An 18,048-nucleotide genomic window follows, 5' to 3' on the forward strand; every position below is an offset into this window, starting at 1 on the left:
TCTTAGAAATATAGCTGAACTTTATTTTTAAATAAGTGCATTAGGAGTCAAAAAGGGTAAAACAAGCACAACATGACAATAGTGGCAAATGTGCTCAGCAACTAAAAAAACAAAAACAAAAAACATACAAACAAACAAGTATTTTTGGGTGCGATTTTCCCCACCCATAACATTGCTGATAATATACTATATCATGTAATGTACTGATAGCATAATGTAACATGTAATCTACCATAACACGAAAACAGCTCATGGGGTTTCCAGTACTGGGGTCAAGTACTCACTTAATGTAGAATAAAAGGCTATTTGAAGTCAAAGACCTCTCATAAAACTAGCAATTTGTACCACTAAACCATCTAGTAGAAATGATGGCTGTGATGGATTTGGAGCCCTTGATTTGATTAAGACTGCATAAAATTACACCTTGTTCTGACTGTGGTGTTTAAGTGATTTATAGTGTGTGACACACTACAAGTGCCTCAGAAATTAATTTAGAAAAACTTATGCTTATAATTTAGTAATGTAAAGGCATGGGATATAAGTTTTGAATTGTAAAAGCAAAGAATTAACAAAGTATTGAAAAAAAATCCATGTCTGACACTGTGCAATCACTAATTCAACCTAAATGTTAGCATTATCACACTGCTAAAGTACATTTTACAGATTGTGGTCTAATAAAATGTAAGTTACTCATTATTAAAATTTCTATGGCAACGTTTTCAAGCTTCATCAACATAAATTTAATCAAATTACTGTTAGAAGAGACTAAATAACTTGATAGAGGAGCAGCTGTAAAACTGTTCAAAATTGAAAAGGATTAAATCCAAGACAATTCCAAGTACAACTGAAACAATAAAAATACTGACAAACAAAAAAACCCCAAACAAACAAAAAGTAAACACCATCATGCATCTCTGTAATCAAATTTTCTTATTACCTTAAGTGCCTCAATCCATATCCTCATTTACAAACATAAATTTTAAATTCCATTGTAATACTAATAACCACTTTTGAGTTGTTGCTATTTGACAGATAGAAACTTATGTTCCACTGATTTGCTGACCTTCCACCCTGGGGTTTCCAGATTCTTTTTTTTTTCCACTTCAAATCTGCCTAGTTTAAAAAAAATTATAGCAAATAATCAGAAATGTGTGCACCACAGTGTACAACTGCTTCTATATAAAAGTTAAGGCAGAGATTGGAGCGATGAGCAAAATAAATGATCAAAGAAATCGTGAAAACAATGATGCGGCAAAACCGGCAAGTTTAGGGATGATGCCAGGCAGGAACAGAGTTGCTGCAGTGCCCACACCATCCACTACCTTACTGAGTGTAGACCTCTTAGACTCGTCCTCATTCTTTATCTCTCCTTTCAGACTCTGAATCTCTTTATTCATCAGTTCCGCTCTTTCCTCAAACCCTTCATCCAGCAGAGCCTTCTGTTCCTGCAACACGCAAACACACACACACACACACATCACTAGATATGTGGCTTCTAAATTCAGTTCAGCTTTACCTTCACTACAGTGTATAAGCACACACTATGTTGTTATAAACAAAATGCTTCTGAAAACAACAAGGAGACCTTCAGGAATTAATTAAAAGGAACATTCCTGCAGATCATTTTCCATATATCTCAAAGGCATGCAACTGTCACCATAATTTGATTCTATTATGATTTAGGGTGCCATAGTGTAACTAAAAATCAGTGCCTTATTCATCTTGATGCATCTTAATGGATGATGTTCAATTATGATCTTAATTTTGTATTTCTATAGCCTACATTATATAGTCGGGTCCATAAGTATTTGGACAGTGACACAATTTTCGTAATTTTGCTGCTGTATACCACAATGGATTTGAAATGAAGCAGTCAAGATTTAACAAAGGTTTAACAAAAATATTGCATTAACCCTTTAGGAATTACAGCCATTTTTTTTTTTAACATAGTCCCTCTTTTCCATTTTCTCAGGCTCAAGAGTAATTGGACAAACTAACATAATTATAAATGTAAGAATTATTTTTAATACTTGGGTGCAAATCCTTTGCAGTCAATGACTGCCTGAAGTCAGAACCCATGGACATCACCAAATGCTGAGTTTCCTTCCCTGAGATGCTTTGCCAGTCCTTCACTGCAGCTGCCTTCAGTTGGTCTTTCTGCCTTCAGTTTTGTCTTCCGTAAGTGAAAAGTATTCTCAGTGGGGTTGAGGTCATAGGACATTTAAGAACATTTAATTTCTTTGCCTTAAGAAGCTCTTGGGTTACTTTCGCGGTTTTGGGTCATTATCCACTTGTATTGTGAAGTGCCGTCCTATCAGTTTTGCAGCATTTGTCTGAGCAGAAAGTATAACTGTATACACTTCAGAATTCATCCTGCTACTTCTATCAGCAGTCACATCATCAATAAACACCAGCGACCCACTTTCATTGGCAGCCATACATGCCCACGCCATAACACTGCCTCCACCATGTTTGACAGATGAAGTGGTAAGCTTTAAATCATGAGCCCTTCCTTTCCGTCCCCATACTCTTCTCTTCTATTGGTTTCATCTGTCCAAAGAATCTTGTTCCAGAACTGGGCAGGCTTTTTTAGATGTTTTCTAATCTGGCCTTTCTGTTCTTGAGTGTTACCAGTGGTTTGCATCGTGAGGTAAACCCTCTGTATTTACATTCATGAAGGCATCTCTTGATTGTAGACTTTGACAATGACATGCGTACCTCCTCCAGAGTGTTCTTGATTTGGCTAGAAGGCTGTTGGCTATTGTTGTGAAGGGGTTTTTCTTCACCAAAGAAAGAATTCTGCGATCATCCACTTTAGTTGTCTTCTGTGGTCTTCCAGGCCTTTTGGTGTTGCTGAGCCCACCACTGCATTCCTTCTTTTTATGAATGTACCAAATTGTTGATTTGGCCACTCCTAAAGTTTCTGCTATCTCTGGTATAGGTCTGTTTTTCTTTTCAGTGTAATGATCGCCTCCTTCGCCCCCTCTTTGTACCAAATATTGAGAGTTCCCATGAACAGCTACTAAATGCAAATTCAACACTTGGAATCAACTCCAGAACTTTCTCCTTAATTTGTCATGAAATAATGAGGTCGGGGTCCTGGATCGCTGATCATCAAACTCAGAGTATTTTTGACTCTAAATTCTGGCTAATCCCACCTCAATCTCAGCAATTCCCACTGAAAACTGTCCACACAGAGTCATAAACCTGTATCCACAATCCCTGGAGAAGCAGATGCTACGCTATGTCTAGATGTTCAGCACAATCTCTGTTGAACTGTACCACACTATTTTGTCCATTGGACTGGTATCCTGTTTACCAGAATTATTATTATTTAAAAAAAAATAACAATTCTTTCTAATATTTTAATTAATAATAATTACACCTTACTCTCCCTACAGGAATGATTTGAGGAAGTCATTTTTAGCTAATTAAGAGAATTATTCCTGAAGATATTCATGAAGACAACTTAAAGCTGTTTGTGTGGACCGACTAGGAATTAAGAGATTGCCAAATATCTGCCAAATAACTGTGACCGAAAACCTACTGTGGATAAATAAATAAAATCCCAACCTGAATCATTAAGGTTTATGGTAAAAATGTGGCATTGCTTTGTGATCTTCCCTGCCTGTTTGCAATATAACACAAGATGTATTGTTATATTAGTATATTTCAACAGAAATGCTTGGTATTCACATTTAAAAAAATGTGTATAAATAAATGTTAAAGGTACTGATGTCTGTCACTTCTTACTCTAAGTTTAGCCTCCAGCACTCGTTCGTTATCTTCCCTTGATCTCTGCATCTCTTTCTCCATGCGTTCCATCAGCTGGGTTATGTGCTGCTCATAGGTCCTCTGCTGGTCCTGGAATGCCTGCTCCTTAATCTTCGACATCTGCTCTAAAGATTTGTTCTCCTGCTCTAGAACCTCCTTTTGTAAACGTTCCACTGTGAAGCACATACACAAATATGTACATATGGTTACACATACACACAGACACAGAGCTTTGAAACTTTTTGAAACATTGCACAGAGGTGGGCGGGGCCACAGGGACATTGGCCCCAGTTGAAATTGGCCCCTGAAGTGTCCCTGTCCTGTCACTTGTTGGTTGAATACAGTTTTTTCAACCATGCAAGCTTAATAGTAAGTTACAATTCAACACTGTACCTAATGTTGGAATGAGCATTTATCTGCTGTCACTGAACTTCTGTCTGTCTAATGTTAGGCACTCTGTAAAAAAAAAGTTAGGTTGTTCTTTTAACCAAACCGCTGACTTACACAAATTGGATAGTTTAATTGGGTTAACTGTTTCATTATTGGGATAATTTGGTAACAACTCAACATGTTGTTTTAGATATTCTGGTCTTTGGAGGGCATTTTAAATTTTAATGGTCCATCTTGTAATGGACAGACCTGGCTGATTCAGCCTGATCCATCCTGCTGCTTTTCTTTAAAATAAAGTTATCAATATATGTCCCATGTGGTTGACTGATTTCTGGTTCACTAATATTCATAAATAAATAAACTCACTGCAGGCGGTTAAATAAAGTTATAATGGATGTTATTTTTGTAGGCTGATTAACTTTGTTAGCTTATTACTATTGCGCATATACAGAAATAACCTTGCAGGTGTTACCCAATTATGATAAAACTTAAAATGAATGTATTTTAGCAAATAAAATCTTTTCTGTTAGTGGCCATTAATTGCTGTTAAGACATGATGTTATTTATGACAGAGCACTCAGTAAAGTTAGGATAGCCACACTCTGTGGAGACTGAAGTCACATATAAGCTCAGCACATATAAGCTCATAGTTACATTTACAGTTAAATTAGTGATGGTTTTTAAACACACTGCTGCAGTCCTGACTACTGCACCATGCTGTCTCTGTGCAGTGTAGTACAGAATTACACGTGTGTATACTTTTAAAGATATTTCTATGCCAACAATAACTACAATAATAATAATAATAATAATAATAATGATGATGATGCACAAGCTAACTCATCAGTTGGGTCATTTTTAACACAGTAGTCTAGGTAGAGAAACATACCCAATGTACTGGCTTACTGATTGGGTCGATTTTAACCCAACATTTTTGAGAGTGTAGCTTCATTACTATTTAGCTAGCTAGCAGGTGAAGTGGATTGTTGGAAGGTAACGTTAGCTCACATTTTCACCTACACTGCTTAGCCAACTAGCTAGTGTCTGAGATAATTACTGTTAGCTAGTTAGGCTTAGCGATTCTGCTAGATGGCAGTGTGTTACCGTTAACCGTTAGACAAACAATGTAACGTTTTTATGGCAGCGTATCTCCTAACTTTAATGGACTGCTTGTTTCAGATGGTAGAAAAAAGTAGTCAGTTGGTATTATTTACTGTTGTGTCTTAATGTTAAGCCACCTTTAAACAAAAATATATTTATGATTTATTTTTATTATGTATTGATTTATGTTTAAAGAGGAAAATGTGTCCATATTATTATACTGAAATGTTATATTGTATTTACACATGTATGGATAGTAAAGTGTTCAGCTTTGTGTTGTGCGTGTGTGTGTCTGTGTTGAGTATGGTCCCTTTATAGCCTTTATCACCATGAGTGTAGGTAAAAGAGGTGTGTGTGTGCGTGCATGTGTGCGTGTGTGTATATATACCTTCCTTTTCTTGCTCTGCTTCAGTGAGGCACTGATCAGCTAAAAGAATATTCTTCCCAAACCGATCCTTCTCCTTCAGATACCGACTCAACACTTCCTCACTCTGTAAACACACACACAATTGCCTCATGTATCTCATCTATGTAACTGTTCTAATTTTTTTTATGTTCTTGTTCAGACAAGAAGGAAAATTTATTAGCAGTCATACCATCAATTGTTTGTGCGTGCATGCTCTGTATTCATTTGAGAGGCTCTGGAGTTGATAGTGGTACTCTCTGTATCCTCCAGGGCACATAAATGAGCCGTCATTCATAGCCTCCTCCAGAGGAGTAAACACCCGTGTGAGCTCCAGCTTACAAACTTTCAAACATTCCTCATTATTCAGACCACACAGCTCCTGATACACATTCTGGATCTTTTCCTTGGAAAAGAGAGAGAGAGAGAGAGAGAGAGAGAGATAGTGTTTGTGTGCGTGATAGTAAACTAATATTAATGTTAGATGTTTATATAAAAATTATTTTATAGTTTTACAGCCTGATTTTATTTTTATGTGTGTATTTGTGTGCGTATGCTTTGTGTTTGTAAGGTACCATGAGCCTCAGCTGTGCTTTTTGCTCAGCATCATTGAAGGAAGTACTGATGAAGATGTCAATAGCCGCCGTCTCTGCTTTTCTGTGGATGTCTGATAGCTCAGATGGGTCTAGTGGAAAGCACACTGACTCATAAACCTTACTCTGGTAGACCTGCAGGCCCTGTTCCACTGCCCGCTCATTCTGGATCTTAGCCAAAGACTCCACTGCATTCTCCAGACAAGGAACCTGGCCACTACGAATTGCCTCCACATACACCTCCGCCAAACTGCCCAGAGCTGATAAAACAAACAAAACATCCTCACATCCTCACAGCCTGAGGGACTCATACACAACTATTACAAAAGGTGAAAACATTCACTGATGCTCAAGAAGGCAACACACTACATTAAGAGCCAGGGGCATACAAACTTTTGAACAGTATGATTGGTGTTACTTGTAATTATTTTGTTTAAAGATACTATTTTTTCATCTAGTACTGCCCTTCAGAAGCTACATAAGATATTTACATGTTTCCCAGAAGACAATTTACAATTTACACTGATCATCATGTTCAAAATTTTACACCCCCCCCCCCCGGGTCTAAATGCATCGTGTTGCCTTCTTGAGAATCAGTGAATGTTTGCACCTTTTGTAATAGTTGTGCATAAGTCCCTCAGTTGTCCTAAGTGTGAAAAGTTGAATCTCAACATCATATAGCCACTGTTGGAAAGGGGCCAAATACGCAGAAGATGCTGAAAAACCAAATAATGTGCAGTACCTCGAGGATTTTTCTGAAGAACAGTGAGCAGTTTAACTGCTCAGGACAAACAAGAGACTCATGAATAACTATCACAAAACCTAAAAACAGTCATTGCTCATCCAAGTAACAACACCCATATTATTATTTTGTCTTTTGGACTATATGTATACATCTGTTATGTGAAATAGCTTATTCAGGGCAGTACTAAATAAAAACAAAATGCAATTTTTATGATCCCTCTTATTTAAGGAAAAAAAACAACCATATTGCAGATTCTACAAGGCGTACATAACTTATGACCCCAACTGTAGCATGTAGCAAAGATTCTGACTTTTCTGCTTTTCATGCAGAGTGCTGCTATAATGGGTATTTACTGACCACTGCCGATGAGCATCCGTCCCCCTGTTAAGGTTTTTGGTTTGGCACTTCCAAAAACATAGCTGCAGAACTCCTTAGCACGCTGCAGAAACCGTTTGTCAAGGTCCGTCTCAGACAGCTCCTCCAATCTTGCCAGGTCATCATCTCCGGCTGGCCGTGGGAATACAAAACACCGCCGTTTTGCGAAAAAGCCACGCAAACAGCGCCTGGGCAGGTTGAACTTCTCAATAAGAGAGGAAGAACCTAGAAATTAAAAAAGGAATTGTGCTTGTGTGAATGTATAGACTGTACGATGTGTATGTATCATTTAGTCTCCACAGTAACATGTTTTTTTTTCTAGGAACCAGTGTGTGAATCAAGGCGTGGCATCTTTTTACAGTACAGTTGTAAAAAGGAGTTGGGTTATAAGGAATACATCATCAAGAGGTGTGGCTTGGCTATATAATCAAATCTGCTCCTCTCATTCTTTTTTAAAACTGAGTGAACATGACCCAGATCATCACAATCTATAAATCTGACTACCCTTTTTTCCCTCAATCAGTAGAAGCAACCATTTCAAAATCTGCACAGACCAGTCCACCATCCTTTCATAGACTGGTATTTCATCTTAATTGAACTAGCCATATTCGTCTTTAAAAAACTATGTATATAAGTGCAGTATTTCCTTAATGCCATTTAGGCTGGTATGACAGGTATGACAGCATGGTGGACCATGGGTAGATTTCACTTCAATATTTTATAGGTTCAATATTTTATGACGACAAATGTGTTATCTGTCTACTCATAATTTTTTTGCTGTTCACTCACAGTGCACTTACAAGAAGCTAATTCCTCTAAAATTTTACATGAATAATGCAGCATCAGGTCTATGATTTACTTTAAAGAACTGTGTTATTGTTTCTATGTTGGATTTAGTCAGTAATTTAATGAAGTAGCCTATTTATGTGGAAGTGGGGCGACCTAAATAAATTACAAACACCATTTGCTAAGTGGGGTCTCGCCAGGTAACACAAGTGGAATTCTGACCCAAGTGGGTTCAGAAATACCACCTTGATGGCATATTTTGAATGTAATGTCCCCTGTTGAATCAGTCCACTTGCATCAGGACAGGAGCTTATATTTCTTACAATGAAAATAGTGACTTGGTGCAAATTGAGATATCGGTTTACGCCCAAGCTGCCATTATGAGAGCAAATTACACTTGTGCCTGAAAATAACAACCTGCAAATCTCAAATGATCACAACACATTCAACAAATAATTGATAAATAATTGGTAGTATAACATAATGTTGCATAGAATTAATTAAATAAATGGCAACACATTTTAGAAATATAAAATTCTCAACTACACTGTGGGCGATTGCTATCTACATTTTATAATCTGAATATGCATGTACAATATATATAACAAGTACAACTTGTAACAAATTGTGACTACAAAGTATATACACTGCCTGGCCAAAAAAAAGTCGCACAATCTAATATTTTGGTGCACTGCATTTAGCTTTGATTCGTCCTGGCATTGTTTCAACAACCTTATGCAACTTCACAACATTTATTTCCATCCAGAGTTGCATTAATTTTTGGCTGAGATCTTGCATTAAGGACAGGAGAGTCTAACCACTCCATAAAGTCTTCTCCAGCACATCCCAAAGACTTTCAATGGGGTTAAGGTCAGGACTCTGTGGTGGCCAATTCATGTGTGAAAATAATTCCTCATGCTCCCTGAACGACTCTTTCACAAGTTAAGCCTGATGAATCTTAGCATTTTCATCCTGGAATATGCCTGCGCCGTCAGGGAAGAAAAAGTCCATTGATGGGATAACCTGGTCATTCAGTACATTCAGGTGCTTAGCTGACTTCATTTTATTGCCACACAATGAGGCTGAGCCTAGACCTGATCAGCTGATGCAACCCCAGATCATAACACTGCCTCCAGAGGCTTGTACAGTAGGCACTATACATGACAGGTGAATCACTTCATGCATTTCCCTTCTTACCCTGACACGCCCATTGCTTTGGAATAGGGTAGATCTGATTTGATCAGACCACATGACCTTTTTCCATTGCTCCACAGTCCAGTCTTTATGCTCCCTAGCAAATTGAAGTCATTTTTTCCTGATTAGCCTCACTAACAAATGGCTTTCTTGTTGCCACACAGCGGTTTAGTCCAAATCCTCTAAGTTCTCATCACATTGTGCGTGTGGAAATGCTCTTACTTTCACTACTAAACATAGCCGTGAGTTCTTTCTTACGATGTGACATCACCAAGCGTTTTAAAGATCTCCAATCACAATCATTCAAGATTTTTTTCCGACTACATTTCTGCTGTAAAGTTGACGGTTCACCACTATCCTTCCAGGCTTTAATAATGCACTGGACATTTCATAACCGAGTTCCAGTGTTTTCAGCAGTCTCCTTAGTTGTTTTCTTTGCTTGATGCAGGCCAACAATTTTCCCCTTCAGTAACATCTTTTCCACGACCACGGGATACATACTCTGCCATGGTTGTTTAAGAAATGAGAAGCTACACACTGCATCAGTTAAGATTAAAAGACCTGTTGCCAGCTGAAACATATTAATCACTGCAGTAATGATCCAATCATAGGCTCTTAAGTATTTGCTTATTTAAATCCAAACAGCGACCTTTTTTTTGGCCAGGCAGTGGATTTAAATTATTAGGTCTGTCCATATATTATTAGTGAATGCCAGGCTGCAATTGTTCTTCTAATGTAGAAAGATGCTCTGCTCTGGTGGGTTTTTCAATGATTCATTTTATGATCCTAGTAATTGTAAAAAGCTCCCACAAAGGTGAACATTAAACTCTGATGTTTGGATAACAGTTTACTGCAAAAATTACTTTCATTTAAAAAAGCATCATTTTACTGAGAAGAGTCAAATTTTCCTACTTTAATAAAATTAATCAATAACATCAATAACTAGTTATTTGAAAATTGGCATAAATACAGGAATCTTTAGAAACCGTAGCACCTGTCTTTGCTCACCAGTTTTAAGCTCCAAAGCACCTTCCAGATATTCATCAGCTGTGATGGCCTTGTCATTCTTCTTCAACTCCAGCGTGAAGTCTCGCACAGTCCAGATGAAGGAGGGGAAGACTCGCATGAACTCTGCTGAGTCATCATTGTCACCACTTCTCTGTGCTTTCACCCGGATGTTCTCAGTCAGTTCTGTCACATAGCTGCAGGGAATACTGTTCAAGAAAACAGCACTACCATGTGTATCTTGTGTTTGTGTACTGTACGTGTGTGTTATTCGGTAAAGGATACTGTAGCTTCTCAAGTGCATTGTTGTCTATGACCCCAAGGCTGTTGTAGACCAGAGTGCTACTGAGCAGGACAGCCAGGCAGAAGATCCATGTGTCATGTTTTTCATCACCCTAAAAAGCCATTAAAAGTGATTTGCTGTGCTTAAATGATCTGACACAGATCATTACACTATATAAATCTGACTATCCTTTTTTCCTCAATCATCAGCAGAAACAACCAGTAAAAAAAATCTGCACAGACCAGCCCACCATCCTTTTATAGATATAGATAATTGTTTTTAAAAATTATGTGTGTATATAATACATATATATATATATATATATATATATATATATATATATATATGTATATACACATATATATATATATATATATATATATATATATATATATATATATTATATATATATATATATGTATATATATATATATATATATGTATATATATATATATATATATATATATATATATACATATATATACACACACACACACACACATACACACAGTCAGGTCTGGAAGTATTTGGACAATGACAGAGTTTTTGTGATTTTGCCTTTATATACCACCACAATGGATTTGAAATAAAACAATCAAGATGTGATCAAAGTGTAGACTTTCAGCTTTATTTTAAGAGGTTCCACAAACATATGGCATTTACCATTTAGGAATTACAGCCATTTTCAACAAAGTACCTCCATTTTCAGGGGCTCAAAGGTATTTGGACAAAGTGACATAATTGTAAATATAACCATAATTTTAATACTTGGATGAAAATCCTTTGCAGTCAATGACTGCCTGAAGTCTGGAGCCCATGTTCTCAAAACTCAAATTCTTAGTTTCCTCCCTGGAGAAGTTTGCCAGTCTTGTCTTCAGTAAGTGAAAAGCATGCTCTGTTGGGTTGAGATCAGGCGACTGACTTGGCCATTGAAGAATATTCCATTTCTTTGCCTTCGAAAAGTCTTGAGTTGCTTTCGCAGTATGTTTAGGGTCATTATCCACCTGCACTATCAAGCAGCGTCCCATCAGTTTTGTAGCATTTGGCTGAATGTGAGCAGAGAGTATAGCCCTATACACCTCAGAATTCATCTTGCTACTTCTGTCAGCAGTCACATCATCAATAAACACCAGTGAGCACCGTTCCACTGGCAGCCGTACATGCCCATGCCATAACACTGCCTCTACCATGTTTGACACATGATGTGGTATACTTTGAATCATGAGCTGTTCTTTTCTTTCGCCATACTTTTCTCTTCCCATCATTCTGGTACAAGTTAATCTTGGTTTCATCAGTCCAAAGAATCTTATTCCAGAACATGGGAGGCTTTTTTAAATGTTTTCTGGCAAAGTCTAATCTGGCCTTTCTGTTCTTGAATGTTACCAGTGGTTTGCACCTTGTTGTAAACCCTCTGTATTTACATTCATGAAGGCGTCTCTTGATTGTAGATTTTGACATTGATACGCCTACCTTCTCCAGAGTATTCTTGACTTCTGTTGATGTTGTGAAGGGGTTTTTCTTCACCAAGGAAAGGATTCTGCGATCATCCACTTTAGTTGTCTTCCATGGTCTTCCAGGCCTTTCGATGTTGTTGAGCTCACCAGTGCTTTCTTTCTTTTTAAGAATGTACCCAACTGTTGATTTGGCCACACCTAAGGTTTTTGCTATCTCTCTTATAGATTTATGTTGTTTTTTTTCAGTCTAATGATGGCCTCCTTCACTTCATTGAGATCTCCTTGGACTTCATATTGGAAGCTCCAGTCGAACAGCTGCCAAATGCCAACTCAATACCTGATATCAACTCCAGACCTTTTATCTGCTTCATTTGTCTTGAAGTAACGAGGGAATGGACCACACCTGGTCAATTAACTTCTTGTCAGTCAATTGTCCAAATACCTTTGAGCCCATTAAAATGGAAGTACTTTGCTTAAAATGGCTGTAATTCTTAAATGGTAAATGCCATATTTTTGTGGAACCTCTTAAAATAAAGCTGAAAGTCTACACTTCAATACACACACACACTGTACACACTGTACACACACACACACACACACACACACACACACACACACACACACACATATATATATATATACAGTCAGGTCCATAAATATTGGGACAGTGACACAGTTTTGGGAATTTTGCCTCTGTACACCACCACAGTGGATTTGAAATGAAGCAGTCAAGATGTGACTGAAGCGTAGACTTTCAGCTTTAATTCAAGGGGTTTAACAAAAATATTGCATTAACCATTTAGGAATTACAGCCATGGAGTTCCTCCATTTTCACAGGCTCAAAAGTAATGGGACAAACTAATATAATCATAAATATTAGGATTATTTTTATTACTTGGAGGTAAATCCTTTGCAGTCAATGACTACCTGAAGTCTGGACCCCATGGACATCACCATATGCTGAGTTTCCTCCCTTGAGATGATTTGCCAGGTCTTTACTGCAGCCATCTTCAGTTGCTGCTTGTTTGTGGGTCATTCTGCCTTCAGATTTGTCTTCAGTAAGTGAAAAGCAGCTCAGTTGGGTTGAGGTCAGGTGACTGATTTGGCCATTTAAGAACATTTAATTTCCAAGCTCTTGGGCTGCTTTCACAGTATGTTTTGGGTTGTTATCCATCTGCGCTGTCCTATCAGTTTTGCAGCATTTGACTGAATCTGAGCAGAAAGTACAGCTCTGTACACTTCAGAATTCATCCTGCTACTTCTATCAACAGTCACATTATCAATAAACCCCAGTGACCCTGTTCCATTGGCAGCCAAACATGCCCATGCCATAACACTTCCTCCACATGTTTGACGGATGATGTGGTATGCTTTGGATCATGAGCCCTTCCTTTCCTTCGCCATACTTTTCTCTTCCCATCATTCTGGTACAAGTTAATCTTGCAGCAGAACTGGTCAGGCTTTTTTTAGAGTTTTTTTTAGCAAAGTCTAATCTGGCCTTTGTGTTCTTGAGTGTTACCAGCGGTTTGCATCTTGAGGTAAACCCTCTGTATTTACATTCATGAAGGTGGCTCTTGATTGTAGACTTTGACAATGATAGGCCTACCTCCTCCAGAGTGTTCCTGACTTGGCTAGATGTTGTGAAGGGGTTGTTCTTCAATAAGAAAAGAATTCTGCAATCATCCACTTTAGTTGTTTTCTGTGGTCTCCCAGGCCTTTTGGTGTTGCTGAGCTCGCCAGTGCATTCCTTCTTTTTAAGAATGTACCAAATTGTTGATTTGGCCCTCCTAAAGTTTCTCCTATCTCTCTGATAGGTCTGTTTTGGTTTTTCAGCCTAATGATGGCCTCCTTCACTTGCATCAACACCTCTTTGGACGGCATATTGAGAGTTCCCATGAACAGCTACCAAATGCAAATTCAACACTTGGAATCAGCTCCAGATCTTTTATCTCCTTAATTTATCATGATATAAGGAGGAAACAGGCCACAGCTGGCCATGAAACTGCTTATCAGTCAATTGTCCCATTACTTTTGAGCCTGTGAAAATGGAGGAACTCTGTAAAAAATGGCTGTAATTCCTAAATGGTTAATGCAATATTTTTGTTAAACCCCTTGAATTAAAGCTGAAAGTCTACGCTTCAGTCACACTGACTGCTTCATTTCAAATCCACTGTGGTGGTGTACAGAGGCAAAATTACCAAAACTGTGTCACTGTCCCAATATTTATGGACCTGACTGCGTATATATATATATATATATATATATATATATATATATATATATATATATATACGCAGTCAGGTCCATAAATATATATATATATATATATATATATATAATCTGTACATAAAAATACAGTAACTCATTGCAAATTATAAGATTTGTGGCTGATCAGTGGACATTTCCATTAGTTAGTCTTCTTATGCGTAAATTTACACACACTTAGGAGCAGGTTTATGGTACAAAATTTTTTCTGAATTTACAGAATTTTCATGAATACCATATTTTTTGTGTTAACACTCATATGAATAACATATGTATAAATTTCTTCGTATCCAGTTTCATAAATGAGGCCCAATGTTGTCACAGGGGATGTTGTTGGTACTGTGTTGTCCATACCTTGTGCACATCCCCGAGTCCCTCAGTGTCCAGCAGCACCAGAGTGTGTCCTGTTTTAATGGGGTGTGGAATGCACCACATCCAGATGCCTTTAGTTTTTGACTCTATGGTGCTGCCCAGATCAAAGCCTGAAACAACCACAAAAAATATAAAAATGTTATTACACATGTTTTTATATATTCTCTTGTAATATTATATACTGTAAGTGTAAATATGAATTAATAGAATTTAAACTTTATTATGAAGATCTCTATATAATTTGTAGTAACACGTTATTTGGATAGACTTCTTTAGATATTCTCCAGTCAGGAAACTATAAACTAGACTGCCATAAACCAGCCTATCAAGTGATGCTGAACAGCATACCATGGATGTTTATCTATTTTTCAACAATTAAACAATTAAGTAAAATTAATTAAATCAATAGAGTACACATATTATGTATTAATAATTAGCTGGACTATGCAAATTAAGTGAAAGCACTGCTGATCTCATGCTATTTCCACACACAATAGTTACTAGAATTTACATTTACTAGAATGGTGCAAAAAAAAAAAAAAAATTAAATCCAGTGAGTGGTAGTTCTGTGGTCGGAAATGCCTTGTTGTTGAGAGAGGTCAGAGAAGAATGACTAGACTGGTTTGAGCTGACAGGAAGCATATGGTAACTCAAATAAACACTCTTTACAGAAAAGAATCTCAGAAAGCAGAACATATCGAACTTTGGATGTGTTACAACAATAGGAGACCACATCTGGTTTCACTCCTGTGAGCCATAAACACAAATCTGCGGTTACAGTGGACACACGCTCACCGAAACTGAACAGTTGAAGATTGGAAAAATGTCACTTAGTTATTTTTCCCAATCTTCAACTGACCAGTGTTGGTGAGCATGTGCCCACTGTAACCTCAGATTCTTGTTTTTGGCTCACAGGACTGGAATCTGATGTGTTTTGCACATAATTATTATATTATACAAATATTATACTCAGGAGCATCTATATTCCATTTTACTTCAGCAAAATTTCTATTAAGTAAAACTTGCACCATATAGGCCTACAGCACAATCCCATATGAATCATACATTTGCTTAAAACCAAAACAACTGATTTGCTGTCTACTTTCAGTGTCTTACTTTGTTCTTTGCTCCTCCAAATATCTGACAGTGTTTTATTTGTCACCCTCTTTTGCTATAATAATAACCTCCACTCTTCTGGGAAAGCTTTCCACTAGATTTTGGAGTGTGATTTGTCTATTCAGCCACAAGACCATTAGTGAGGTTAGGTTTTGGGGCTCAGTCTGCATTCCAATTCATCCCAAACCTTGGTACATCATGTCTTCATGGACCTCACTTTGTGCACAGAGGCATTGTCATGCTGGAATATGTTTGGGCTTAGCCCCTTAGTTTCGGTTAAGGGAAAGCATACAAAGACCTATACCTGTCCTATACAATTGCGTGCTTCCAACTTTGTGGCAACAGATTGGGGAAGACCCATACATGGGGGTGATGGTCAAGTGTCTACAAACGTTTTGCCATATAATGTATATTCATTCATTTAGTCAGTCATCTTCTGTACCTGCTTTATCCTGAACAGGGTTGCAGTGAATCCAGAGACTATCCCGAGAACACTGGGTGTGAGGCGGGAATGCACCATGGAAGGGATGCCAGTCCACTGCATAGCACCATGCACACACCCATTCACACACTCATTCAAACCAGTGGGCAATTTAGCATAGCCAATCCGCCTACTGGCATGTTTTTAAGAGGTGGGATGAAAATGGAAAACCCAAAGGAAACCCACACAGGACACAGACAGAACATGCAAAACTCCACACAGACAGTAATCCGAACTCAGGATCAAACCAGGGATCCTGGAGCTGTTAGACTTTTTTTTTTTCCACAGTGCTTAGAAATAACTATAACTTCATTTTGCAGAAACTCCTATAAACTTTGTCTGTAAAAGTCTTTTGACAACTTTATATTGGGCAGTGTTAAATTAAACTAGACTGCTAGATGTGTTATATGTTCTTCACATGTCGATTCTTACCTGTCTGTTTTCCCGCTAGGCGGTTCATGAGGTAAGACTTCCCCGTGCGGTAGAGCCCCACCACAGACACTACAATAACTGGCTGAGTGATCCCATCAAGTATCTCTTTAGCTTCCTTCACCACACACAGCTGTCCTTCAGAATCGTTGCAAATCAGACATACTGGCTTCTCCATGGCTTTGAACAGCTGATCATCACCACAACACAACAAAACACAATTAAATAATGTTGTTTAATTCCAATACAACAGCAAGGCAAAGACACTTTTCACATTACACTTAAGTAATATTCAAACAAAATCCTACTAGCAATGTTTTTGCACTAGACGGTAATATAACTTCAGCATTATTGTTTTTTCACCATTTTTTAAACATTTAAGACACATTAGGGGCAAGTGATTGGATCATAGGGCTTGTAACTGTGTTGTGATTCTTCTGTGAAGTCTTTCAAGATCTTCCTCATATTTCTAGGTTTTCCTTATTTCTTCATGAGGTACTAAAATTAGTACTTTGCTATTTTAAAAAAAATCCTTGTCTTGTGTTTTTTCATACTATACTAACCTCCCCACCAGAATGATAGTACACTTAGGCCTGGTACGTACGCTACGCAAATGCGACTGCAAGTGTGCAAGTTGACATGAGCCTTTTGCATACATACATCATGCACATTCTGGAGCCCTGCCAGAGTCATTATCGGCTAATCTACAAGGGGCAGCAACAGAACAGAGATTTGAAATGGCTACTGTAGAGGAATGTTTAATTTTGTACATGCTCAATCACCATAGAAACACAGAAAAAAAACAACGGTCCTGGTAGCCTTCAAACACATTTAGATTTTTTTTTTAAAAAAGGAGAAATATTATTGTCTAGTATTACCAATGAAACACAAAAATGTATTGTGTTTTTTTCTGTTATCATTGATGTAGTAATCCTGATACTTGATGAATAAAACATGAAAATAACACTCTGCACAGAAAAATGCATTGTGTTGGATGCACATGATTTCAATGTGCATAGGCCTGTAATGCCCCTTGCGTAGGCCTTTTGTGTCACTGTGTACATTTATTTGCAGTGAGTATAAACTCTATATACCAATACTAAGTCCCTGACCTGAGGGCTGTACCATTAAGCAGGCTCAAAAACATTGGGGTTGCAGTAAGATAGCTAGCTTCACTTAACCAAACATCCACATGCTGGCTTAATTGGTGTCATGACATGGGTTAAAAACTCTTTAAGTTGTGCCAGGTTTTCCTCACCAAGTCCTGTGAGTGTTCATTTT

The 18,048-nt window shown here is 37.7% G+C and overlaps 1 protein-coding gene across 5 annotated transcripts in view; it reads right to left on the minus strand.

Moving 5' to 3' along the window:
- gbp2 (guanylate binding protein 2) overlaps positions 1-18,048 on the minus strand; it is a 21,113-nt gene continuing 3,065 nt past the window's right edge. For all 5 annotated transcript variants that reach the window (XM_034314682.2, XM_034314681.2, XM_053227592.1 and 2 more), the window contains 10 exons: positions 16,771-16,957; positions 14,724-14,851; positions 10,652-10,761; positions 10,370-10,563; positions 7,364-7,606; positions 6,244-6,521; positions 5,862-6,074; positions 5,654-5,756; positions 3,754-3,947; positions 1-1,445 (listed from right to left, as the gene is read on the minus strand). In XM_034314682.2, the coding sequence (XP_034170573.2) occupies positions 1,224-1,445; positions 3,754-3,947; positions 5,654-5,756; positions 5,862-6,074; positions 6,244-6,521; positions 7,364-7,606; positions 10,370-10,563; positions 10,652-10,761; positions 14,724-14,851; positions 16,771-16,945 (1,860 nt within the window). In that variant the 5' untranslated portion in view covers positions 16,946-16,957 and the 3' untranslated portion in view covers positions 1-1,223. The remainder of the gene's footprint in view (positions 1,446-3,753; positions 3,948-5,653; positions 5,757-5,861; positions 6,075-6,243; positions 6,522-7,363; positions 7,607-10,369; positions 10,564-10,651; positions 10,762-14,723; positions 14,852-16,770; positions 16,958-18,048) is intronic.

This window comes from Pangasianodon hypophthalmus, chromosome 21, assembly GCF_027358585.1.
Source record: "Pangasianodon hypophthalmus isolate fPanHyp1 chromosome 21, fPanHyp1.pri, whole genome shotgun sequence".
NCBI classification, from domain to species: Eukaryota; Metazoa; Chordata; class Actinopteri; order Siluriformes; family Pangasiidae; genus Pangasianodon; species Pangasianodon hypophthalmus.